The sequence below is a fragment of the Centropristis striata genome, chromosome 19, assembly GCF_030273125.1.
Source record: "Centropristis striata isolate RG_2023a ecotype Rhode Island chromosome 19, C.striata_1.0, whole genome shotgun sequence".
NCBI classification, from domain to species: Eukaryota; Metazoa; Chordata; class Actinopteri; order Perciformes; family Serranidae; genus Centropristis; species Centropristis striata.
The window spans coordinates 11,910,075-11,936,258 of record NC_081535.1 but is presented as its reverse complement, the minus strand read 5'-3'; the positions used below and the strand labels follow the sequence as shown (position 1 = coordinate 11,936,258).

The 26,184-nt window shown below is 41.1% G+C and overlaps 1 protein-coding gene across 1 annotated transcript in view; it reads left to right on the top strand.

Annotated features, from left to right (window-relative positions):
- The window catches only part of sh2d3ca (SH2 domain containing 3Ca), a 73,883-nt gene that overhangs the window by 7,767 nt on the left and 39,932 nt on the right, over positions 1-26,184 (top strand). Inside the window, exon 4 of the mRNA XM_059358321.1 lies at positions 2,019-2,058. Within this exon, the coding sequence (XP_059214304.1) occupies positions 2,019-2,058 (40 nt within the window). The remainder of the gene's footprint in view (positions 1-2,018; positions 2,059-26,184) is intronic.

The following is a 26,184-nucleotide window of genomic DNA, read 5'->3' as shown; positions in this document are numbered from 1 at the left end:
TTAATAGTAGCAAATAAATGCCATGTTTGATATCAAGTTCATAGAGTATAATATTAAGTAAATGTGTATAATAAGTTCAAGTAAGTCAAAGTGTTAAAGTAGTTTACTGTGCTGTTTATTGTCTGTTGCAAGAAATTGATTGGTGCCTCCAGCCTCTCGGCCTTGCTTGCCGAGCTTTCTGCCTTTGTTGGAAAAATGATTTAGAAATGAAATAAAGATTGCCTTACTGCAGTGATCAAACAACTGCAAGGGCTTTTGCATCAGATTATGTAGAGAAATTGTTTCTGCATCTGAAATGTTTTATTATTAATCCACATCTGACTTGCAGAAATAGTGTATTTATTTATTTAAACGATTTAAAAGTAAAGGGAAAGAGCAAATTCGCACATATTTCTGTATATGTGCCAGTTTGGCCATTTTGGCTAATTTCTAACTGCAGTCCATTGGCATGTGCAATGAGAAAATACACATAAAATACATTAAAACAGGAACTGCAATACTGTACATAGCAGAGCACACTTCATAGGAAACATGGAATGCTTTAGAACAAGAACAGCAATACATAAATCATAAAACACAGCACACTTCAGGTTATTACAGAGTAGAGCCCGACAGATATCAGTTGACTGATATTATCGGCCGATATTGACCGTTCAAAGGTCTATCTGTATCAGTGTATATGCTGTCCTATATTTGCCGTTATTAAAATCTTGTTTCCCACAATATGTAATGCTGAAAATGTAGCTGATTTAGAAACTATTAGCTATTAATATATTTTCTATTCTTTTAAATAGTCAACAATTGACTGACACTGAACAATAATGATGTTTATTAAGCTATTTATTTTATTCCTATTTATTCCTTATCTTCTCAGTTATCATTTATAGAATTGAATGACAATGTAAATCATTGTTTGTATAATGTATTACGATGTTAAATATGATTTAATTAAGTTTCATATTTGAGAAAGTAATAGAAAGTCTGGGTACCTTTGCAGGTTGGTGAAAAAGCAGTGCACGATCCACTTAAAAAATATACATTTTCATTCCTGCTAAAAAATTACTATATCAGCCACAATATCTGTTGTCGATTCATTTTTCCCGTCTAAAATTCAGTATCGGCATCAGTCTTAAAAATCCGGTGTCAGTCGGGCTCTATTACAGGGTATGTTCTCAGACTTGATTGGCTTTTATGCATTGTTTTAAATGAATGCTAAATCCTTCTTGCTGTTGGTCTGGGGAGCTTTTTGTTTTTTAAAGCATGTCATGTATGATTAGTATTTACAGCTCAGTCTTCTCTGGAGAAATGTGGATATTATCTGTCCAAATGATGGAGGCAAATCTCTTCCATTTGTGCAACCATTTTAAAAAGTGTAAGCACAGTAGCGGCTCAGGAAGGGAATGCAGAGCTCCTCTGTCGTGGGACCTATTAACATTCCCGAGCCGGCTGCCATGATAGGACCCTTTGATCTGGCCTCTCTGTGGTCATGTGTAACACGGCTTTGCTCTGGGCCCTGTGAGACCCATCATGCAATTGGGAGCTGGGCTCATTGATCTTAAAACTTGTCCGGGAGTGTAATTGCCCCTTTAGCTTGTATCACAAAGTGCCCACAGTATGGCTCCCAAGACTGCGGCACAGCGGGGAGTTTGGACACATGATCTGGATGCATCATGAGTGTAAAAGTGAGAGTTATGGCGCCTGAGAGATTTGAGAGGGGGCCAGCTCCGTATTCTGCAACGTTAGCTGCTCAGTGGGGTTTGTTATCTATCCATTTTCCATGAAGCTGGACTGCACCAGTGTCTTTACTCACTGGAGCGGCCGCTGCAGAAGTGGGTCATGGGAATGTTTTTTGTCAGTGGTAACATGCACCGCACCTGTTACAAGACCAGATCAAACACAGATGTGTGAACATGTGTTGGTACACACATGCACACAATTTTTTTACAGCCTTTTTCCTGTGATTTCATTGCCTAACATCTCTCCTCTTTCATCTCTTTTTTTCTTTTCTGTCTCTTCAGCTACATGAAGCCAGTAGAGAGCCAGGCCGAATATGTGCAGGTAAGACTGCTCTATCCAGGCGTGTGTCTATCTTGTCCTGTCCCCTTCTGTCTGTGTCAATGTCCTTGAATACACTCCTGATCAAAATCTTAAAACCGGGAGAAGAATTTCAAGTGTTCGTATTTTGCGTTGGTGGAATATAACCAGGTTGTAAGAAGAGCTTTGAAATGCAAAAAGAATCAAGAGGAGCAAGAGACAAAAAAAAATAGAGTAGGTGATTTATTGAAAACTCCATTTAAACTCAAACAGGCTGTTCAGCAGCTGATCAAAAGTTTAAGGCCATAGCCTTAAAAATAGCCTTATACCGTCATAATCTCCTGATGAGGTTTGGATGTTGAGGTTGGATGCAGTAAGACAGTCGTTTTAAATTTCTTATAAGATCCTGAGGGTTATGAGACAAAAAAAGTTTTACATTTCAAAGCTCTACTTACAACCTGGTTATGTTCCACCAACACAAAATGCGAATACTTGAAATTTTTCTCCTGGTCTTAAGATTTTGATCAGGAGTGTATTTGGTGTGATTTGACAGATAAATGTCCTCCTGTGTGTTTGCATGCAATTTCATATTTTTCCACAAAAATCTTTATCGCTCCAAGGTTTCTTAGTCACTCTGTCTTTTTCTCTCAGTGACATGCACACACACATGTAACGCCCGAGATGCCATCAGATAAAGTTTCAGCCCACACAGGCAATTCAGTTTACGTTTCCTCCTCTCTCACATATTATTGAATTAGATTTTTTAATGTGAGCTCTCAGATGTAATTGTGGCTGATTATTAGCCTTTAGTCTTCAACGGTTGTGCTCATTTCAGCAGGCTCACTCTGCATTTAGCCTAATTCAGACTGCCATTTAGCTAATTGAATTTGGAGTGAAGCAGTGCTAATGTCAGCAGCTAGCTAGCAGTCTGCGCTGCAGCCAGCAGGTGGGGCCATGCACTGTAGCTGGGCTCTCCTCTATAGATCAGAGAGCATGTGAAGCAGTTTCATGACCTTGGAGATAGAAGATAAGAGATCCATGTATCCTGTATACCACAAATACACACAATACAGATATTGGACTTTAAACTGAGAGCAAAAGTGGAAGGGGAGAACAAGAAAAAAATGCTTAACAAAGAGGGGAAGACAAGGATAGAGAGGAAGGGAAGTGAAGTGTCAAGCTCTTGGGATCAGTTTTTTATTGATTATCCATCACAGACGGGTGGTAAAAGCCTTCTCCTATGACCCTGACCTGTATTTCTTTTGTAAAGCAAATATATATCCGGCTTCTTCAGACCACAACACATTGACTATAGTTAAATCCCTCTACACTGGCTGCCTTGTTAGGATTTTAATGCATCAAACATACATCAAAGCGCTTGTTTTTATTAAAATTGTTATACATTTTTTTAACCTTTTTTTCATGATTGTGAAGCACTATGCTTATTTACCGCTGTGTTTATGGACATAACAGATGTAATCAAAACTAAAACAGCATCAAAAACATTTATAAAATACATTGAGGTGTTTATTATTAAGTATACATCAGTTTAGTTAGTAGATGAAGGTTTAAACAAGCCTGTCTGAAACAGTGGCTCCGCTCGTTTCCTCTGAAGATTAATGATTTATTTTATAAAGGTGTATACATTTTTTATGATGTGAGTGATGTGGTCTTTATTTCAGGCGAGGTGACCCACCTCTGCTATAAAACACTATGAATCACTTGCATTGTGGGCCACCAGGATGCCTCTGTAACAAGTACTCATGCTGCGTTCCATTTACCTCAGAAGTCCCAGTTTTATCCCTAAATTACCCATATCCCTATATATCCCCTATCCCTTTATAACCAGGATGATATCCCCAGATTAACATGGTACATATTGGAAACATAACACAGAGTTCCATGTCCACGTAACAGGAACAGGAAAAATATGTTTCCCAGCTTTATTTTCGCTTGGTATGACCTGGGTTAGGGTTAATTGGATATTTATTAAATATTTTAACTTGAAAGGGGTCAGATTTGACCTGAACATAACTAGAGCATTAATGTGTGTTAACACATTATTGAACTGGGGAACATGGGTATACTCCCACCAGTTCTAGCCAGGGTAGCTAGCAATACCAGATGATAACAATATATTTTGCGGTATTTTGCACATCAAAACACTGTAGGAACACTGACAGAATTTGGTTTACAGCTGATTTAATAAGGTACAAATAAGAAAAAAGTGCTAATAAACAGTATTGCACAGCTTTCTTGGATTTGGAGGGGAGGGTTGGTGATGTTCCTGCAATTTTCTGATTTGGAAATGGGACATCGGGGGCGTTTCAGTTAAAATTTCTGACTGGGAACTCAGAAATTCTGACTTCTCCATTTAAATGGAATGCACCATTAAAACTATTAGAACTACCCTTTAATGCAAAATAAATGTAGCTTGACTTATTTTGATTCTCAAGTTTTTTATTTTTAAATTTGCTTGTTGTATGGCATGCAACATGAATTTTCACAATATGGAAGGAGTGCAGTAGGCTCATTGTTTTCTGCTTGAAACGCCACCTGTTTATAAAATCCTTACACGTTTTTTACCCAAATTTGTTTCCCGTGTCCTTGTCTCGCTCTCAAACACCACAACAGCCCGTCCCGCCACCACCCGTCGCCCCACCCACTCCCTGAAAGCTGCCAGCAATCCCTCCATCTCCTTCCATTACCCTGAAACATTTATGACAGCTGATGTTTAAATCAGGAGTTGGCCCCTGTGTTGCCTGTTATAATAGGAAGGACCAGGCCAGTGACTTCTCCCCTGGTTTGTCACATGCGCTCGCTCACACACATGGACGCTTATTTACTCACACACAAACACACAGTCTCACACATACATAAAATGAGACAAAGAGAAACTAAAGTGATCTGAATATGCTCAAAGAAAATAAGCAATCAAAGAAAATCTGCGGAACATTCATCTTTTAGGCCTAATCATTAAATATCCATCAGCATTAATTTTTCATGCGGACGCACGGCTGGTCAAGCAATGTGCACTGTTTTTGTTTTTGTGGCTTTTAGTGAAAATGTTGTGAGGTTGGTGATAAAACAGGCCTGATGATGCTGTGTTATTAAGTGACTAATCAGAATAGTTCAGTCCAACTGTGAGCTTGTTTTCAAATGTTGTGTGGCTCTATGACTGGGTGCGTTTGTTTTTGCCCACAGCCCAGCCCTGCTTTGTGTCCCGTCCTATTAAGTGGTTTGCTGCTACTTTGACAGGAGGGGGAAGGTGTAACGGGTCGGATCATATGAGGCTTATTAGCATATGTCTGGCACTAGAGTCATTAAGGTACTCTGAAAAATGTGTGTGTGTGTGTGTGTGTGTGTGTGAGAAAGGGCTCAGCTGTGCATGTGTGTTACTGCATGTTTGATTATGCGAATGGTTTGAATTTTCAAAAATCTGTATGTGTCTGCGTGCTGCCTGATTAAATGAAGGCAGTGCCCTGTGGGTGCATGTACGTGTGTGTGTGTGCGTGGGACTATTACAGTAGTAGAATTAATGTGGCGCCTGTGTAAATGAGAGGGGGTGTAAACTGTCAGGGCTGGCCCTCGGTAACACACCCCTGGAACCTCTCCAGATACTGTTCCTTCAGCGTGCAGACACACTGACAAAGACACACGTCTGCTCACACATACAGTACATACACTGTGCTGACATCTTGGATTATTTGCATAAATCGGTTTATTTAGGTCACCACGGAGAAAAGGGCACAGATGTGCACTATATCTTTTTATGGTACAGAGTTATCTGCAGACAGAATAACAGGAAACCTTAAATTGCAATACAGCTCAGTACACAGCAGTAAATACCAGTTTGGTGGAACCCACAATGTTCAGAGAGAAATGAAAGTTTTGCCTTGCTATGCTTATTTTTCAGTTTCAAGCAGACCAACAATTCAAGCAAGATTGAAACTTCTAGCATATTATATCATATAAATATATATACATACAGGTACATCTCAATACATTAGAATGTCATGGAAAAGATTATTTCCAGTAGTTCAAGTAAAATAGACCCAACCAAGTATTGAGTCCATATAGATGGACATACTTTTCAGAGGTCAACATTTCTATGTTAAACATTCAAAATTGGTCTTTTGTAATATTAATTTTTTTTGAGACACTGAATTTTAGGTCTTAGTAGCCATAATCATTATAATTACAAGAAATAAAATAAATAAAGACATGAAATGTTTCATTCTGTGTGTAATGGATCTATATAATGTGTTTTTCCACCTTTTGAATTGAATTACTGACATAAATAAACTTTTCTATGATTTTCTAATTCATTGAGATGCACCTGTGTATAATTCAAACATATTTATTGTGTTACAGTGGAAATATGTATACATTTTAATTCCACATATATATGTTATTTAGGACTAACAGCATTATGTTTATTGTTACATAAAGTGATTATTCCCTTATCAATTTTAGCACTTGTGTGTGCATTGTTTTGCCATTTTGCCATTGGTTAAAGAAGATACTTACAAGAGAAATTGTAGCCCGCTTATAGAAGGACTGGAGACATTACCAACCAAGACATTAGAGTTATGCCATGCTAGCATTTGCTATTTACAACATTAACCACGAGGACAAGTCAGAGGATCCTCTGGGGACCAAGAATGTCTGTTATGTAGTAAACGTTGAGATACTTTGGTTGAGGGAACATTTTAACCTGGTGATGGTGAAAGAGGAAAACTCAACAAAATTGGTAGGATTCCAACAGACCGGCATCCCAAGATACTCCACTACTGTTTCTGAAAATGCTGACTGTCTGTAAGCACACTTTGTTAATTGGTTTTCAACTTTAAATGGCTCATTGTCTAAATGCTTTCGTAATTCTGATTTACAGCTCAGTGTTCGCTGCCTGAACTCCCAGTATATCAGTAATAAAACACTGAAAGAATATGTGATGTAAAAAGAATAAACCATCATATGACCACATGCATGAGCACATAGACCCAGTGGTCACAAGCAGTGGTGGAATGTAACTAAGTACATTTACTCAATTACTGTACATAAGTACAATGTCTAGGTACTTGTACTTTACTTGAGTATTTCCACATGTGTAACTTCATACTTCTACTTAACTACATTTTAAGGGCAATTTTTTTATTTTGTTCTCCAATACAAGATTTAACATGAAAAACATGATCAATTCAAAATAATTACGTAGTTAAAATGAGACCTACCTGGACAACAGTAATAGCTGCTAACATAACTGAATCAAAAACAATAATACAATAACATATTTGAAATATATAACACAATCTGAGTGGGGCCATTCTGCATAACAAGTACTTTTACTTTTGATACAAAATGTACTAAGTACATTTTGATGCTGATACTTTTAAACTTTTATGAATTAAAGTTTTGAATGCAGATAATCTGAATACTTCTTTCAACCTCGGTCACCATCAGCAACACTGACTGAAACACGTCTTATTGGATAATAAAAATAGCCATTGAATTGAGTCTCAGAAGAAAAAGCTGTGATACTTATCGTAGGGCTGTTGTATTCTCGGGTGTTTCTGTTATTTTGTCCGTCCTCTTCAAGGTCAGCTAGCTCATGCCACAAAGCAGTACAAGAAACGCAGAATAATGACACATTGATCTCTTTAAAACAGTATTACACAGTGCTTTATTCACGCTAAAGATGTGTCTAGTTGCTACAGCAACGCGTTCCTGTGAGGCGAAGTCGTTTTAATGCGATTGAAACAGGACATCGTTTTTTTTAATTGCGCTATTTCACACCTTAAGTCCTATTTTTCTCCACGTCTGTGAGGACAGAATCGCAGTGTTTTCCAGCAGGCCTCTTCCTCTCGCTGCATCATTATCGCAGGCTGATGTTTCAAACGGCCTTTGAAACACACATCTGGTGGTTCGATACGGATTAACCGGTCGGTGAATGGGGGTCCGTCCTGTGAAAACACACTGATGACAATCAGACACACACAGATCATTAGCTGTACCCTGCTAACCCCCAACGGAGCCTGTCCTTTGTTTTTAGACACACATGTGTGCACACAGAAAGATATGTGTGCACATATAATCTTCATCTGCCCTCAGTGTGTCTCGTTTCATCTCTCACACACATATACACAGGCTTTTTACTCACGCACACTCTCACTGTCTATGTTCTCTCTCCTTCTATCTCTGTGTGGGTCTCTCTCACACACACACACACACACACACACACACACGCTCCTTTCATTAGTGGGACGCTTGCAGGCACATGCAGGGATTCTCCATTGTGCTCCCTATCAGCCTGCGGGATGGGGCTCACTAATTAATATTTAACTGAAGACCGCCTCCGAGCAGGGAAGAGATGTAGAGATAGAGGTGTGGAAGGAGGGGATGGCCATGGAGGAGAAGGGAAGGACAGAGGAGAGGAGAGAGGAGAAAGACTGGGATCAGAGAGAGGAGGAGAATGGAAGGAGGAGGTTAGGCTAGTGATGAGAGGTTGGGATAAGGAGCAGGGGGAGATGAGGGGAGGAGCAAGGTGATAAGAAAGGTTGGAGAAAGGTTGGATTCGATAGAGAGAAGGAGTTCAGGGAAACCTGGAAAGAGAAAGGACAGATTCAATTAATGGTAAAAGAGAAAGTGAAGAAAATGGTGGAGCGAGTACCCGTACAGACGTTTTCTGACAGGCGCACTTGTTGTGAATGCGGAGAATAAAAAGAAGATAGATAAAAGGATTTAAAGGGGAGTAATAGTGGTAGAGATGAAGCAAGGAAAGAAAAAGGACAAGACAGACGATGCGGGGTAATGAAGTGAACAAGACACTAAAGTAAGAATGAGGCTCTCTTTAGTCTTCCCAAAGGCACAAAATGAGGCGAAGTTACAACCATTTTTCTTTCAACCTGCGTCTGTGGAGCGTTCAGTCTATTCCATCTAAAACTTCTTAAATGATATGGAGCAGTGAGGGCTGGGGCTCCACGATATGTTGATAAATTGGCACATTTATCTCCATAATGAAAAATGTGACAATACAGTTTCTCATACATTGGTGCATGATGTTTCCTTTATTATGTTGACTCTCATCTGATATGTTTGTCTTGATGAATTACAGTACGACCATGTAGAAATGTGGACTTGTGGAACAGGCTGTTTAATAGCTTATTGGCAATCATGTGATGCCTGCCAACAGCAGGTATCATCAGAAAAGCAGAACTCATATTGGATGTGAGCCCTCTGGACTATATGGCTAGCCAGAGGGAAAACGTACAAGAGTCGAGAGGACAATAACTATTTTGTGGGGGGCTGAGTCCACAAAACGGAACCAAATTAGTATTGAACAACTGTCATCTTGTTTCTGGCTGGGTGAGTTAATGTTCTTGAGAATTACTGTCTTATATATTGCTATTTTAACTCATATGTACATGGATGCAAAGTTGGCATCATCATAATAGCTATAGCAGCCAACTTAAGCCTCTATTTCTCTTATCCAACCACTCAGAGGTCTTGTGAAATGCTGTTAAAAACCTGCAGACACTGCAGACCTGGGTTTGAAATCTGGCCTGAAGTCCCTTTTACCCCTTTTGGACCAACATGAACCTAGTTCTTTTGCTGGGCTTGTGCTGGTGCTGGTTTGCATTTGGTTCAACTTGCAAACCTTGTGAGAAACACAGACTTGAGAGCCATGTAATTACGTCATACGTGTCCGCTCACTGCAAGTATAATAACACCAATGGCGGACTACATAATCTCTCTGCATTGTTGCTCCCGGCTTTAAGCCTACATTGGCATCCACACACGACTGGTACAACACATTTGTGCTGCTCATCTTGAATTCTATGGTCGGCGATTATGTAGCTTAAGATGTTAATGTTAGCCTTTGTTGTAAGGTAATGCTTCCCTGCTCCACTAGCCTGCCATGCCAGGCTACTATGCTAGGCTGCTATGCTAGCCTGCTACGCTAGGCTGCTATGCTAGCCTGCTACACTAGCCTGCTATGCTAGCCTGCTAACGCTAGCCCATATCAGTCAGATTGCAGTTAAATAAAACAAATCAAATGAACATGATAATCCCGCCCCCCAGCCCCTTACGTAGTTTGTGGTTTGAAGACCAGCAAAGACTTGGTGCCGCTCTGAAACCAGTGCTGTGTTCCAATACCCATACTTCCCGTACTTGCTATACTTAGTTTGAGTACGCAGGGTGTTACGATTCCGGTCGCGGCGAAAAGAAGTGTACCTAAAGGACCCGGATGTTGCACTCATAACGGTCAAAACGCTGAGTGTGGAACAATGTACACTATACGCACTCAACGGCCGTCATCTTGTCTACGTAGTGGAAGAGGCGGAGCCAGGCAGAGCCGCTCAGCTCGAAAAAAATGTTTGTAATGGCGGCCGACGACGCCGGCGCATTCTCCACATTTGCTGCGTTAATGGAGCCATATTGCCGGATTGTAGAAGTAAAGATTAAACAACACGAAGGATAATTTTTTCGCCGTTCAAAGCCGGAAGTTTTTCGCGGGTGACGAGCCGCGGCGGCTGTCGCGAGCGTCATTTCTGGTAAGTGCACCACGGAGTATTAGATTGGAACAACACTTACCTGCTGAACTCTGCGTACTTAGTAAGTGCAGATAGTGTACTGCGTTTAAGTGTACTCATGGAAGTATGGGTAATGGAACACAGCACAGGTTTCCTGCCCGAGAGCCGGTTCTTTGGCTGTCAAAATGTGAACAACTGGTTCGAGATTAGGCATCAGCTCTGAACCGGCCCTGGAACAGCTTTGGTCAAAAAGGGGTATTTGCTGCATGTGTCTAAAGCAAAACTGCCAAAAAAGTCTGGAACAAAAAAACAAACAAAAAAACCTGTCCTTGGCTAAAAACCCCACAAATGTTTTCAATACAAACTCAAGACATCAATACAACTTAACCTTAAAAAAAACCTTAAGGCGAAGGTTTTTCATTCTCATCTACCGACATTTCTCTCTCATTTAGTTTTTTTCCTTCTCCCCTTTATGTCCTACTATTTTCGGGGATCAAAGTAGCCATTGATTTTTCTCATTTTGATCGATTGGAATGACATTAATCAACAAAAATCATATGTTGGTAGCCGTTGCCTTAGAAACTGCCTCCAATTTCCTATGAGAAGAAGCTGTTGGTGGCACTACTGGATGTTTTATCTACTTATTACTTACTTTATTCTGTGGGATATAGACAATTTAAAATTGTGAACTGACCATATTTGTGTCCATAAGGGATTCTTAATATTGATATTGTATTTCAGTAGCTTGTCAGCCTAATTCAAGACATAGTTCTTCTGAGTTGCTGGAGAAAAGTAAGGAAAAGGAGCAAGTTACTGATGCATCAGAACATCTCCCCTTGAGTGTTATATCATAGTGCAGAGGACAATATATTTTTCTCTGTATCAAATATTTCCAGAGAACACGGTATGACTCAGTTGTGGTGGATCTGTTGCTTTGCTTTAACGTCACAGCTCCCCACAGCAGCCACTTGATATCTGTTTGACTCAACTTAATTCATCTGAGGATGCAAAATGACATGTGGAAACACAAACTGGAGCATTCAGAATACAGTTTGCCCTTAAAACAATTGGAAGCTGTGCTTATTTTAGCAGGATTCTTTTCACTTGTGCAAATCAAAATACTTGTTTAAAAGATTACCAGGTGTGATATAAAAAGTATGTTTTATAAAAAGTGTAATTTTGCGGAGTGGCTTTTAGCTAATGGACCTCACAGTGTAATACATTTTCATTATGACCTGTCTGAGTGGGAATTACACCCCTAACACTGCCAATTTTAGAATGACCATATATGCTTTAAACTCAGCATCCATCATATTGTCACATGTGTTTTCCCACAGCATGCACTTTTGGTTGCATGTGTGTGTGTGGCGCAGCAGCCAGATGTACCATGCTGTATGTTGTGATTGTTTTGGCATGGTATTACAGAGGATTGAGGGAAGGAAAGCACAGGGCCCCTCTTATGAGATTATTTGTGTCCCTGCTGTGTAATCTGTCTAATCCAGCGCTGGATGGTTTGAGATTACATTAAGAGGAGTCGCTGCACTTAATGAATCCATCCTGTGTCTTGTAGCTCCTTATCTATCGGCCTTTCGTGACCCAGTAGCATGCATTCGAGAGGAAGATTATCGAAGTGAATGCTGGCATCATCTGATGCTGCGTGTGCGTGTTTGTGCGCTGCAGAGATGAAGTCAGAAACAAACTAAGAACAGAGAAAAAGATGAAACATGCATTTTTTTCGTCACCTGTTCTGTTGCATATTTCTCTCCGTCTCTGGCTACAGTGTGTCCCTCTCTTGCGTTATGCTTCCCTGCAGTGGTGCAGACCCTAAACTAAATGCAGTGTCAGAATTTTGGATGCTGTCAAGTGCTCTCGCAGTGTTGCCATGGTGAGGCGTCCTCAATGATGTCACTCAACTCAGGCCTCTGGAGACAGAGCCCCACCCCTCCTGACATCTCCCTGCCTCTATGTGTGCCTGCCTGGGTTTGTGTGCGTGTCTCAGTGTGTGTAAGTGAGCGTGTGTGTGTGAGTGTGTGTGAAATGGGCCGGTGAAAATCACACCGTGTTATCCTTGAAACACCTGCCAGTGTGTTTCAGCCTATAATGAGCTGTCTAGCTGCAGTCTGCATGGCTTTTTAGAGACACATCATTATATTCTGCTGTACACACACACACACACACACACACACACACACATAAAGAGAGAGAGAAAGATAGCATTTCTATGAACATTATTTCACCACAGGAACCAAAATTTCTGTATCCCCTGCTATCCCTAGTAAGATATAGTGGTATGTGTGTGTGTCGACATGTAATAAAAGGTGTGAATTTGCATTCAAGCTTGTGTGTGTGTGTTTGAGGGTGGTGGGGGGGCACCCCCGCTGGTTTCCTTTCATGGCAAAAGAAAGGTTAGATTCCTTTGGGAGGCTGCACTTCTCCTCCTCCTCCTTTCTCTCTCCTTCTCCCTGCATCTTCTTCATTCATCAGCTCATTTTTGATGATCTTTTCTGTCCCTCCTCCCATCTTTTTCCTCACTTTCTCCTTGTTTCACTCAGTCCATCCCCACCACCCCCCACCCCACCCCGTGTCAGCATTGTCTCAGCAGTGAAGCGGGGGTCGTCGGGTAGGTGGGTGGGGTTTTCTGCCTGCAATTTCGACAGCACTTCTCTCTGCCTGTGCCTTCTAGCACACACACCCCCCCTCTGCCTCCCTCCCTCCCTCCCTCCATCCATCCATCCCTCCCACCCTCTCTCTCTCTGGTCCGCCCTCCCCCCACCCACACTCCTTTCATCAGCAAGCAATGAGGTAATCCCTAGCAGCCGCGTGAAGTGCAGCAAGTGCAGTGAGAGGGAGAGAAGCGAGAGCAGGAGCGACAGAAGCCGGTGCAGGGCAGAAGAAGCAGTGGAGATGTCAGGAGCTGTAATATCTCTCGCTCTTATCACTACCAGCTGTTAGCGGCTCACTCGTAGCTAGTAGCTGATGTGGTTACCAGCAGCTGCTTGCAAGCTGTAGCTGATGGTGTTAGCTGTTTAGCTCGTAGCCTGGTTTTTGTAGTGGTGGCACTATGTTGAGGGGCTGTTAGCCAGGCAGGCAGAAGAGGCGAGGAGGCTGGCAGGGGTGGGACAGGCTTAGCCCAGGGGCTGGGGTTTAGATCGGACACCCTGGGTTGGGGGTGGAGATAAAGAAGAGTAAAGGAGACGGGAAACAGAAGAAGAAGAAGAAGAAGAAGAGGTGAAGTAAAAGAAAAGGTTTGAGGAAAGGTAGCAGTTAGAGGAAGGTGTGCACCCACCATGACGGAGAGGTGTAGTCTGTGGAGTGCCCTGTCGGCTGCAGCATGCTGCTTCTACCGGGGCTCTTTCATGCAGGTGCAGGTGAGTGAGCATCTATGTGTGTGTTTCTATGTGTTGGGATACAGAGACCTGTGCTTCCTGCTGTGTAACAAAGTGCTCACAGTGCATGAGATGTCACCGCCACCATATGTGTGTCCTTATTTCATCCAAGTTTCCTTACATTTGGCGCATTTGTCTCCATGCACGTGTGTGTGTGTTGTGTGTATTTCGCGGGAGGTGTGCTCACTGTTGGCTCCTCTCCTGTCCCGGCAGCCGGTAATGTCAGCCCGCCTGCTATATAGCTGGCAGACTGATGATATCATAGATGCCGTACAGTACTTGGGTGTCAGATGGACTGTGTGAAATCATGGCGTGGAGAGAGATAGAGGGGACTGGTGAGGGAGGAGAGGAGAGGAGAGGGGTTTGGGACTGAAAGAGAGGAAAAGAGAATATATGTTTGTGTGTTTGTGTTTGTGTATGAGAGGAGGAGATGTGTGAAGGGTACAGTATCAGCTTTACTTTGGTCTAAATCTGGCTTCATGCCTGAAACCTAATATCTGACCTTATTCCCGAGACAAAATGACACCTCCAGTATATATATTGTGTGTGTGTGTGTGTGTGTGTGTGTACAGTATGTTTCCGTGTCTGTTATGCTTGATATTTGATGCTCACAAAGCTTTTCCAAATGTCAACTTTTCAGGCACCAGCGAAATCAACTTCGGTGTTGTTTTTTGTTCTGCTAGTGTTTGGTTTGTAGAACATAAAGATTGCAGAATATTCCCAAATATGAGACTCTTCAGAGCCGAACGAATTTGAAGTGACACCAGTGACAAAAGAAGAGAGTACTTAAAGAGAATTGGTTAATAGATGAGATAATGGGATGGGACTAAAAGATGTTATTGCCTGGGGTTATAATAATGTACTGGACTTAAGTGGTTATAGTAGAATATGCAGAAGTTTCTCTTCTCTTCTCTTCTCTTCTCTTCTCTTCTCTTCTCTTCTCTTCTCTTCTCTTCTCTTCTCTTCTCTTCTCTTCTCTTCTCCTCCCTGCCACGTTGTTTATAGCCGACTGTGTTGTTATAATTAGGGCTTTACTTTAAACTGGAAAGCAGCAGAGCAGAGTTGTGTATGTGTGTGGTTTAACTGCGTCTCAGGGCAGTAATCCTCATGTTGGGTGTCGGCGTGTCCCACCTTGTCCCTGGCAGCGTCGGAACATTTTGTCAGTATGACAACTATAGGTGAGACAGTCATTCCGGATTACTTTGGGCTGTTTTGTTGCTCTAAAAAAACAAACGTCTGTCCTCAAGAAAGACATGAAGGGAGATATTCTTGGCGCCCGTCTTTCTAGGTTTTGGCGGCATCTGCTTTTGTTTAGAGTAAAGCGTTTCAGAGTAATGAAGTTATTTTAATTAATTCTGTCATGGGACTCCTGCGAAGTGGTGCCGGTGGTAGGGGTATGAGTGTGTGTGTGGGGTAAATTAATTAGCAGTCACTGAATGGTTAGAGTTAAGTGGGAGCCTTGCTATAGTAAAAAATAATTACTTAATTCCCTGAAACTTGGGTTTGTTTACAAACAGTGTGATTTTTTTTTTGTAGACTAATATTGATTCCCCAATCCATTCTAATTAAACATACCCTGTCAAGCACAATACTGTGTGTCATGTTACCAAAACAGTGTCTGCTACCCAGAGAAGTGATGCTTTAATCATTACTTGCTCTGCGTATTCAATGGCATGTTGATGCTTTTTCTCAGCCTCTCGGGGGGTTAGGGTTTGTTATGATATTTGCACTCGCACTGCTGTTCTCTTAGACACCTGCAACTCTTGATTGAGTCTTCTTTTATCTGAAAACATAAAGATTACACACTGTGTGGATGATGTGTGAATGTGCAGACACTCAGGGGAATTAGTGATGTTGATGTTGATCTTTTTATCAATGTTTTCCCCCCAAAAATCCCGCAACTAATGACTGCAGAGTGTCTTGTTCATGCAGGCTGTTGCTGCGTGAGCGTTCATTAGTGGTCAGTAACCACAGCAGGAAAAACTGCTTCCACTACACAATGTTTCAAACTATTTTTCTTCTCTTTCCAAACAAAAACAAGCAGTTTTCCTGCTGGCAAAAGGATTAAATGATATAAAACAAATTGTTTTTATTATGAATTTATTGCACATGCAGACATGATGCTGATACTGGGACAGTGGACAGCTCATCAGTTGTATCAGTGGAGAGAGATTACACTTGATCCCCTGGTCTAGACTGCAGTATGCTAACTATGGACACACACACACACACACACACACACACACACACACACAGACATGCAGCTTTACCATTGTGTCTGCATTACACCCAGTGCTTCCAGCTCATCGATGTAACTGGGACAATGTTACAGTCCACTGGCCTCCTGCAGCGTTAAACCCCCAATGAGCCCCCAGAAAAAGATACACACACACACACACACACACACACACACACACAGATACATTAGCAGATGCATGGACACACAAATACACATAACTGTCCCTTCTACTTAGATTGTTTTTGAAGTTAATCCTTTCTTTTCTGTGAGCCACTTTCCCTCTGTCTCTCCTCTTTCTCTCTACCTCCTCTCTCTCTGTCTCCCTCTGCCACTCGACTCTGTAGCCTCATTCCCTGCTGACCCAACCAGCATGTGGCAACCGTCATGCCAGCGAGCAGCCGGTCCCTCTGTCCTTTAGCGTTCCTGCAGCCCGACTGTATCTGGAACGCTGCTGTCGACCTCCAACCTCGCAACATGGCACCTCTCTGCCCTGCGGTCCCATGCACTGTTAACCAAGTTTCTGTTTGTGCAAACAGATTCTCAGCAATGCAGCGCCTCGTGATATTTATTCCACATACTCTGGAATAATATAAGACTATATTATGACACTACAGTAGAATAAAAGGCAATTTGTGTTTGTTTGCAGTGATTATTAGATTTTCTGCTTCTTTCTGTGCCCCTGTGCACTCAAACATTGCTGTTGTTTCCTAATGCAAGAACATCGTGTTCACCTTAGTTTACAGTAAATGAAGGACTCTTGTGACGAGCAAACCTCAAAGGATTGTCTGGTTATAGAACGTGAAGAGACAAATGGGAAGTAAATGCAAATGAGCTGCTGATTATGCACTAAAGTCCATCTAAGTAAGTAAAACACAGGGTGTGGGTGTTGCAAATTATACTGCAACAATCAGATGTTTACCTAGGCCTTTAAATATTGAATATACAGCCTGTCCTGCAGTCAAAATGTCAATATAGGTTGTGTGTAAAAGCAGCGAAAAACAAGCTATATTTACGAATTTCACCATCCGCTGTAATGTAATACGTAATAGTTAAAGAGCCATTTTTAACCAGTTTTAACTTAAGTTACGTTCTTTGCCTAAGTTACGTGAATCACATTTTTGAACTAATGTTGCTTACGTAAATCGCGGCAGTCACATGACCCTTGTAACTACTTCATTTCCGGCATTTACATACATTTATTTACTGTTTTTTTATAATGCCTTACCAGAAGTTTTTCCCCCTAAACCTAAGGTCAGTGGTTTTACAACATAAATCTACGGAAACTGCAGTCTTTTTTTTTTTTAAACCGCGGACCGTACGAGTGTGCTATTTTTAGGACGTAACGTTATACTGCGAGCTGCGCCGCAAAACGTTAATATGTGCCCTGAAACTTGAGCCACGATACATGCCTACCTGCTGTAATTTGTGGTACTGACATTTAGCTATAGTAGGGTTCAGACTAATGTGAAATTACACAGTTTCTTAGATGCTTTGGTGTCATGACCTTTGCTCGTTAGTGTTCTCTACTTTTTTTTGTTGCAAGCATCATAGGATTGCTAGCTTAGTGTACTGACAGGTCATAGGGCATGCAGAAGGTCAAGATGAAAGTGAGATCACAAGACAAACTGCTTCTGACGATCTATTGTGCAGACATTTATACCTTTTGAAAGAGTGTTAAAATTTCCAAAGAAAGAAAGTGACAGCCCCAAGCCATAGAGACATAAACAAGTCGGATCATCACAGAGCTCCATTTATTACATACAGCTCGATTTTCTCAAGAAATCCTGCTACAAATAGATCATACATAATAAAGTAGCCTGCTTTATTGCATTGATGTCCCTTCTGTATGTCTCGTCTGTGCTTCATTCCCAAGAGAAGGTCACAGTTTAATAACAGAAATTGAACCGGTCCTTTCTATAGTGTCTCCTCTACATAATATATCTCTAAGTTATTAAGTTTACAGTGAAAAAACAACATCCTCGCCTCCTCCCGGTGATGTCTGATGCTTTTCAGACTTTCTCCTATAAGATTTCTTGACTTGAATGGCAGCGCTCCGTTGGTTTGGTCCACTCAGTCAGTCACGGCAGGTTAACCAGCAATCAGCTTGTCGGTCAGCTCCCCGGGGTCCCAGTGGTTTTGTGTTAGCTTTAACCATCACCCCATTCTCTGTCTAGTCAGTGCTAAGCTATAGCTGTAGAAGATATGGCCCTGCTAATGCCTTTATGTGTGTTTTTGTGTGTGTGTGTGTGTGTGTGTGTGTGTGTGTGTGTCTGTCCAAGCCAGAAAGGGAGCCCAAGCCAATTGGTATGTTTTAGTATTGAAATATTCACCATGTAATCCCCTCTTCTCCACTCCTCCTATCTCTCTCTCCCTCTCACCCTCCTCCCCAAAGCTTTTCGCCACAAATCCTCTTTTGGCGTGCCTGCCTGTCACACCCTCAGGCTCATAGTGTGAAGGGCAGCTGCATGTGTGTGTGTGAGTGTGTGTGCTTGTGCTTAAATTGCCTTGTTCCAGCGTCCATATCCTCATTAGAGCACTGTGATGTTTTTTGGCAGTAATGAGGAACAAGCCTGTGTGTGTGTTGTGAATGTGTGTGTGTGTGTGTGTGTTTGTTTATTTATGTCAGCAGCTATGTATGTATGTGTGTTTTGTCGTGTGTGTGTGTGTGTGTGTGTGTGTGTGTGTGTGTGTTTGTTTATTTATGTGTGTGTGTGTGTGTGTGTGTGTGTGTGTGTGTGTGTGTGGCGCTTTAGACCATTCTATAAATTTGTTCTTCATTCAAATTTTTTGGTTTCCAGCTCTTTTGTTTGTCGCATTAGCGGAGGAGAAGGATTAGTTTAAGCCAGTGTAATCGATCAACACTTTTTTAGATTAACTACTTGAGACAAGTTTACTTGAGAAGTGTGAAACAAGTCCTTATACCTAAATAGCGAAAGACTTGGGCTGTCCCTGAATAATGACATTTTTAATCAACTTACATTCATGCAAAAGCACCACTTTCTTCTTGTTTTGTGTTTACCAGAGACATGCTCACAAGTTTATTGGAAGTTATTCAGTCAGGATGAAAAAAAGTTTAATAAAGGATGTCTAAAGAAATCTGAATAGACTAAAAACAGAACAATAGATTATTCTATAAGTACAATTTCACAACCCAAAGTTAAGTCCGTTTCAATTTAACTCTGGTGCAGTTAAATCCTTGTTTTTTGGTTAGTTGACTGGTTAGACCAAAACAACCGGTCTGAGACCACTTGCGAGAGGGGGTTTGGGGTTTCGATTGCACTGTGAATGTAGTCCAACCCAATTAAAGGAAATTAACCAAAAAACAGCAGAGGGTGGGATACCTGCACAGGTATTTAGTGAGACACACACAGAGCGACAGATGTGACCTGACTTGGTCAGAACTGACTTGGACTTCTGTGGAAGTCAGATGATTGCTTGACATCCAAGCCGTTGTTTTGTACAAGCCCCAGAGCAGGATTATGACCGAATCAAAGGTACTTGGGGTGCGTTCTGTTCATGTTGCTTTGTTTATTTCCATGTTAACATTTTCCACCACCAACTTTCCAACCAACAAGAAATAAAACTGTAGAGTAAACAGTATATTTCCAGCCCTCTGCCTTCGGACACGCCCCTCTGCAAATCTTTTTTGTTGTTGTTTTTTTGGTTACATTTATGAACTGCGAAAACAAACCAGACGAAATGCAAAACTAACCAAAAATATAAATTTCACTCTGATTCGGACGAGTCAAACAGACTTGGGTTGTGAAAGCGCCCTAAGAGGAGGCAGCCCTTCAAACTTTGTTGATTGTCTTCTGAGTGACCCATTTAGGCATTTTCTGATCTTGTGCCCCTATAACAGGACAATATCATTTTAAAATAATCTGCCACCTCTGTGGTGAAGGTTTGGTTACTTGTGAGGGAAATATCTGGGTTGTGGCTTGATGAAACCAGCATTTCTGCAACTGTTTGTAGGATATAATAATATCCTGCTGCTCCTGGCTTTGCATCTGAGAGAAAACTGTCACTATCCACAGGATCACAACATGTTGTTCATTTCAGACGGCAAAAGATTAAACGGTTAGATTCTGTAGAAAAGGCTCAAAAGAATTTAAGCATCTAACTGACACAGTTTAAACCTGCAGTCGCTCACCTACAGTGATACTGCTGTGACTTACATTTTTCAGTGGCTGCTGTACAGTAAAAGCCAAACAGAAGGCTTATATTGTCTTCACTTGAAGGCTGTTACTGTGAAGCAGTGACAGGAGGTGTTGAGTTAGCTTTAACAGCGTACTAAAGAGTTCACCACTACTTTATTCCTGAGCAGTGCTTTGTCCTTCTGATGCATTGTGCTCTGGCTCTCTTTTAATCTTCATCCTGGCCTGGGAGGTCAGAATAGAAACACTGAGAGCTAAGTGGTCCTTCAGCTGCAGGTCACTGTGAGGCAGCTTACTCTAAAAAGGTAGAAAGAGTAGTTTGAGTTCTTAAGATAAAATGTGGATTAACCGATGTGTTGACATATAGTTCATTGAGCCTCTTATCAAATACCTTGTTTGCGAGGTTGATGATACACATTAAAAGCTCAGCTCCAAATGAAATCAGTCATCAACCCTAGGAGCAGTTAGGAGATGGTGTTAGTTAAAGCGTTCTAAATACTGTAATTTAAATAAATGTGGCCAGGCTGTCTACTAGAAATGTGTCTTCAGGCTTTGTATGGTTCAGCGGATAATGTGCTCACCGTTCAAACAAGTAAAAATGCAAAAATGGTCTCTTCATATCATGACGTTTAGCTGCAGGCCAGGATCACAGAGTTTTCCAGCTCAGTGCTTCATGTAATCATCTGCTCCCTCTCTTGACATGATGGAGGAAAGCTTTAACATAGAATAGCTTAAGAACAGAAACGTATGGCCAATGCTGCAGTGCATTTAATCTTGGATCTGGACTTCGATTAAATGCACGAGCCCAGACTCTAGGCTCTTTAAACAGAGACTGGGGAAGGAGAGAGATTATTCTAAAGAATACCTGCCTGCAGGTTGGAGATGAAAATGCCCCTCAGCATTATAATTATATTCCTCTCTCTCTACATTTAAGGTCTAGGGATGAAAGTAATTACTTTAGTGAATATTTACATTTTAATGCCTTTGCCTCTATAGGAACTCGAAAATGTTCAGCGTTGTTCTGTGACCCTGCAATGTGCTGAATCATTATTTAATTTGGCAGATTTGTTTCTAGTCGATCGGCAACCTCCAGGGCAGGAAAATTAAGAAGTGAAAAGGCAGAATTACCAAAAACTTCAGTTCCTCAAATGGCCACTTGAGGCTGGCTCCAAAAGCAAATCAATCCCCATAGACTCCTATGTTAAAATTCCCATCCTTACAGCAGAAATAAACATGTTTACAGCCTGGTACACAAAATGTATTTGGTCTCTTGAGCCAGTGTCCCTGTTCATGACAACTGCACATTTTCTAAACAACTCATCTGTTTAAATTATATTTAAGTAAAGCATAATAAAGGACGTGGCCGCTATGAGTGGCAATAGGCCTGTTTCCATTAAAGTCTAAGAGAATTCAAAGCAAAATTTTGAAATGTTGCATTAAAGAAAATGCAAATTAGGGACGTTTCCATCAACTGGTTTAGAGCGAATAAACAAAGCTGCATAAACGTCAGAAGATTATAGTGTAATGTATTACTATAGGCAAAAACAACAACAAAGAAGAGGTTGCTAATCGGACAACTTTGGCCACCCACAAGAGAAAATGGAGAGAAGTCTTTAGGAATTGGATTAAATTGGGCAATTTGTAATTGTTCTTTATATAAAAAAGTAGCCTGCTTTATTGCATTGATGTCCCTTCTGTATGTCTCGTCTGTGCTTTATTCTCAAGAGAAGGTCACAGTTTCATAACAGGTATTCAACTTGTCCTTCCTAAAGTTTCTCCTCTACATAATGTATCTCTAAGTTATTAAGTTTAAGAGTTAAATGTTCGTACATCAGAACTTCTTAGGAAAATTTGTTTCTATCTCCTGTTTAGTGCATTAACTATTTTTGGAAAAAGACAAAAAACACCTTAAGCGAGCATAAAAACTTTTCAAAAGTTGTATTGAAGTTTCCATCAAGCTTTTCTCACGCAAATCTTCAGAATGTGCATATAAATTTGTTGACGGAAACCCAACTAGTCTGTACCGCCACATGTGTTTCAGCATCGGCTTCATTCGGCCTCAGCTCAACTCATCACATCACAGACTATGTTCATGTTTAATACAGTCTATGTTTTGAATCTGTGGATGAAACTCGAAGGGCACTGGGAGAGCACGGACCTCTGCCAAGGCCATACCCTAGCTCGCAACCAACATAAAAACTAATTTGTCTTTCCACTTGTGATTCAGATCCATTTCAAAATAGTTTTTTTTCCTTGGCCCTTGCTACACCCTTCCACCAAGTTTCATGAAAGTTGGACTAGTGGTTTACAGACAACAGAGACAAATTAACAAATCAAACAGTAAACATAACCTCGTTGGCAGAGATGATAACAGAAGCCATCACTGTAATAAGCTGGATGCCAATGATGGAGGCTGATTGTTCCTGGAATGGACGTATGAATGCTGCAAAGTGTAGGCGCTCCTTTGGCTCAAGAGAAATGATGTATAGATGATCACTAATTGTGAAAGAGCTCTTGGTAACTGCGAACATAAAGGTGTAATTTCACACTGAGCGCAGGTTGATAGCATCGCCCATTAGCACAGTTTATGTATTGCATCCACTTTGCTCGCCATTGATCGAGAATAAGAATAATATTCTCCTCTCGCCCCCTTTTTTTTTCCTTATCAGGCTCTCTCACTTCCCACTCTGTGTTCTCTTACTGCTGCATTCATTCAGGAATTCTAATGTGGAGTTTTAAGATGAATGAAGTCAAGTGTCTGTTAGTTTTACAAGCAAACCTTCAGAACTGTGTGTGTGTGTGTGTGTGTGTGTGTGTGTGTGTGTGTTCTTGTACTTCCTACATAATGAGGACCGGAACACGTTTTTAACCAACCGAGTGAGTACATTTTTGAGAAGTGAGGACATTTTGGCCGGTCTTCACCTCTTTAAGGCTTGTTTGAGGGTTCAGACTTTGTTTTAGGATTAAGGTTACAATTGCGTTTAAGCTAGGGCATTTAGTTGTGATGGTGAAGGTTGAGTTAAGGGTTAGGGTAAGAAACTAGTGATTCACTATGAGGGCCCTCACAAAGATAGAAGTACAAGTGTGTGTGTGAGAGAGAATCAACCCTCTGAAGTCTCGCTGAAGAAATCGCACATGCCTGTGGATCCACACGCAGACACACCACGCTCACATATGCTGGGAACGTCACAGCTGAGAGGGAGTGTGGCATAGTGCAGGGATTTGGAGCAGGAGGCTGGCAATTGTTTGCTCTCCTCATCTTTGACCTTAGCTGACCTCGGAGAAAGCAGAGGCTATTGGATCAAAGGCGGCCGCAGCTTTAAAGGCTCACTTCTCCCAAATGAAACGGATAGCCATTCCTGCACTGAGAGTCGTGCTCTCATGCATTTAAGGGCCATTGTTTGATACAAAAGTGGAGCCTTCTGGTGTGAAACAATGCATAATGGGTGCAATCTGGAAGTATAGCACCTGCCCAGACACTGAGGTGGCCCTGAATATAGATTTTAGTGTTGCACACATTCAAAGTTCTCAGTTTTTAAGTATGAATGAAGTTCAATCTGAGTAAAGAACTTGATTTATTTTGGTTCTTTCTTCTTGATGTATCACTTCCTCGATTTGTTGCTGATGTGGCTAACTTTTGGTCTTTTTTAGAGACTGGTCTTCCCTCAAAAACGTCAATATAAGGCATTTGTACAGGCAGCAAAATAAAACTCAAATTTACGTTGTAAACCGATGAGAAAGGGGTTTGTGTCCCTTGTAAAAACAAAGTAAATCACTTTTTACTTAACTTCCGTTTTTTTTACGTAACTTCCGTTTTTTACGTAACTTCCCTGGCTCACGTCACCATTGTAACTACTTCACTTCTGGTACATGTATTTGCTGTTTAAACTGCCTTTTATAATGCCTTACCAGGACGTTTTTTGCCCTAAACTTAGCTCAGTGGTTTTGTAGCCTAAATTCACAGAGACTGAGACCTTTTTTACAACTGCAAACTGTTTTTACAACCATGTATGTATAAAGACTTGTGTGCCATTAGAACACTCCGTGATATTGTGAGCCGCGAAATGCTCATTTTGACAAACGCTCATGTGTGTTTTTTGAGTGATGTTGACAAACGTTCTATTCTGTCTATTAGCTTGGATATCTTGTTGGTTTTTTAAGATGGGTGTGCACATTTTGGAATGAAATGTAAGATTTTTCCCGTTTGAATCTGTCCTGATTTGTTAATAAAACCCCTTCCGTAGTGCAAGTTCAGAAGTAGCATTATACATTGTCTGGATTGCCAGTTGCACTAAAGCCATGTCGGTGTTGTGTCAAATTATCTTCCCTCTGTCGATATGAGTTTCCTTCCTAGGGCTGGCTGTTGCAGATGGCTGACCGTAATTGAGCCCTGTTCCCAACATCTTGATTTAAAAGCAAACAGTGATGTGGATGTTGGTTGATGTTAAAGAATATTATTGATCGAGTTTGAGTTGAATCATATTGTGATGTTGTTCCTGTTGTTCAAATGCATGCTTCAGAGGAAGCACTTTATTCTTATTAATGTTGAGAAACGTTACCATATCGCCCTGCCCTGCTCTGCAAAGTCTCATTTAAAAATGATTTATTTATATATATATAGGCTGAATATTCAGTGCAGAGTCAATTTTGCTAGGGAGATTGTTTTTTTTCTCTTTAGGTTAAGGTTTTCCAGCTTGCCATGCCAGTGATGCGGTCTATTGTAATTTCTAATAAATCCCACTGGGTGAGTGTGTTTGAGTTACAGAAGGGCCCGGACCTCTGCGGAGTTTTTAATGCATCATTTTCCTTTAAGAAAAGACTCGGGGCTGTTAGAGCGTCTCTGGGTGATTTGCAGAGAGCAGCTGAGAATGGCAATGAACACACTCGCTCACTCACACACACATACACACAGACACTCACTCATGTATGTGTACATGCATGCCTACACATGCAGTCATGGGTCTACACATTCAATGAATTTTTTAGTCTCTGAGGTGTCAAATAATTTGCATTTCATTTGCATTTGTCCTTATTAAACAGCTTAAGCGATTAACAAATTATTAATCGTTTATTAATCGAAAATGTAAAATCATTTTCTGGCGGTGCATCAATTGTTACAGAAGTGCTGCAGATGCACGAGTTAAACACAAGTGCTCGCTCATAGATTTGGCAGATAGATGGTAATTTTTTCTGAAGATACTGATAAAATTATTAGTTATTAATGAAGCAGAGCTGGGTGTTAATGTGAACCAGATACAGATACTGATAAGAGATTAAACCAATTTAATTGACTGCGATTTGATAGCTTTGTTGGATGTAATTCAATTCAAATTAGATTACATTTGTGCTAATAAGACAGAATTCATGCAGTGAGGACACACAGATCGTGTGCTGGAACACATATAACTCATGCATACACATAATCACGTTTTCAGTAGAAGTGAGTGCAGCGGGACAGATGAGGAGACTGTGTTGATAGAACAGTGAATATCCGTTATTATGTTTCCTGTAAGTAACAAGTGAGCAATAGAAGTGTCCAGATATAAGACAAAGAACATCCTCCAGCAAGGCAATTATATTCTCTATCGGGACATCTCAAATTGCATTACCATGGCTGGGGAAATGGCTTTCAGTATGTAGTATCTGGACTTGAATCTATCTATAGTGCGCATGCTGAATTTTTCATATAAACTCGCAACTACGACACGCTCAAATGAGATTCAGTGCTGGTTTGCATTTTGTGTTCGCACGTGAAGTCTTGGAAGAAATCCCAACAGCTATACTGGCAATTACAAGCCCGCGAGTGACATCATACTCTAAAAAAGGGGTGTTTGGGT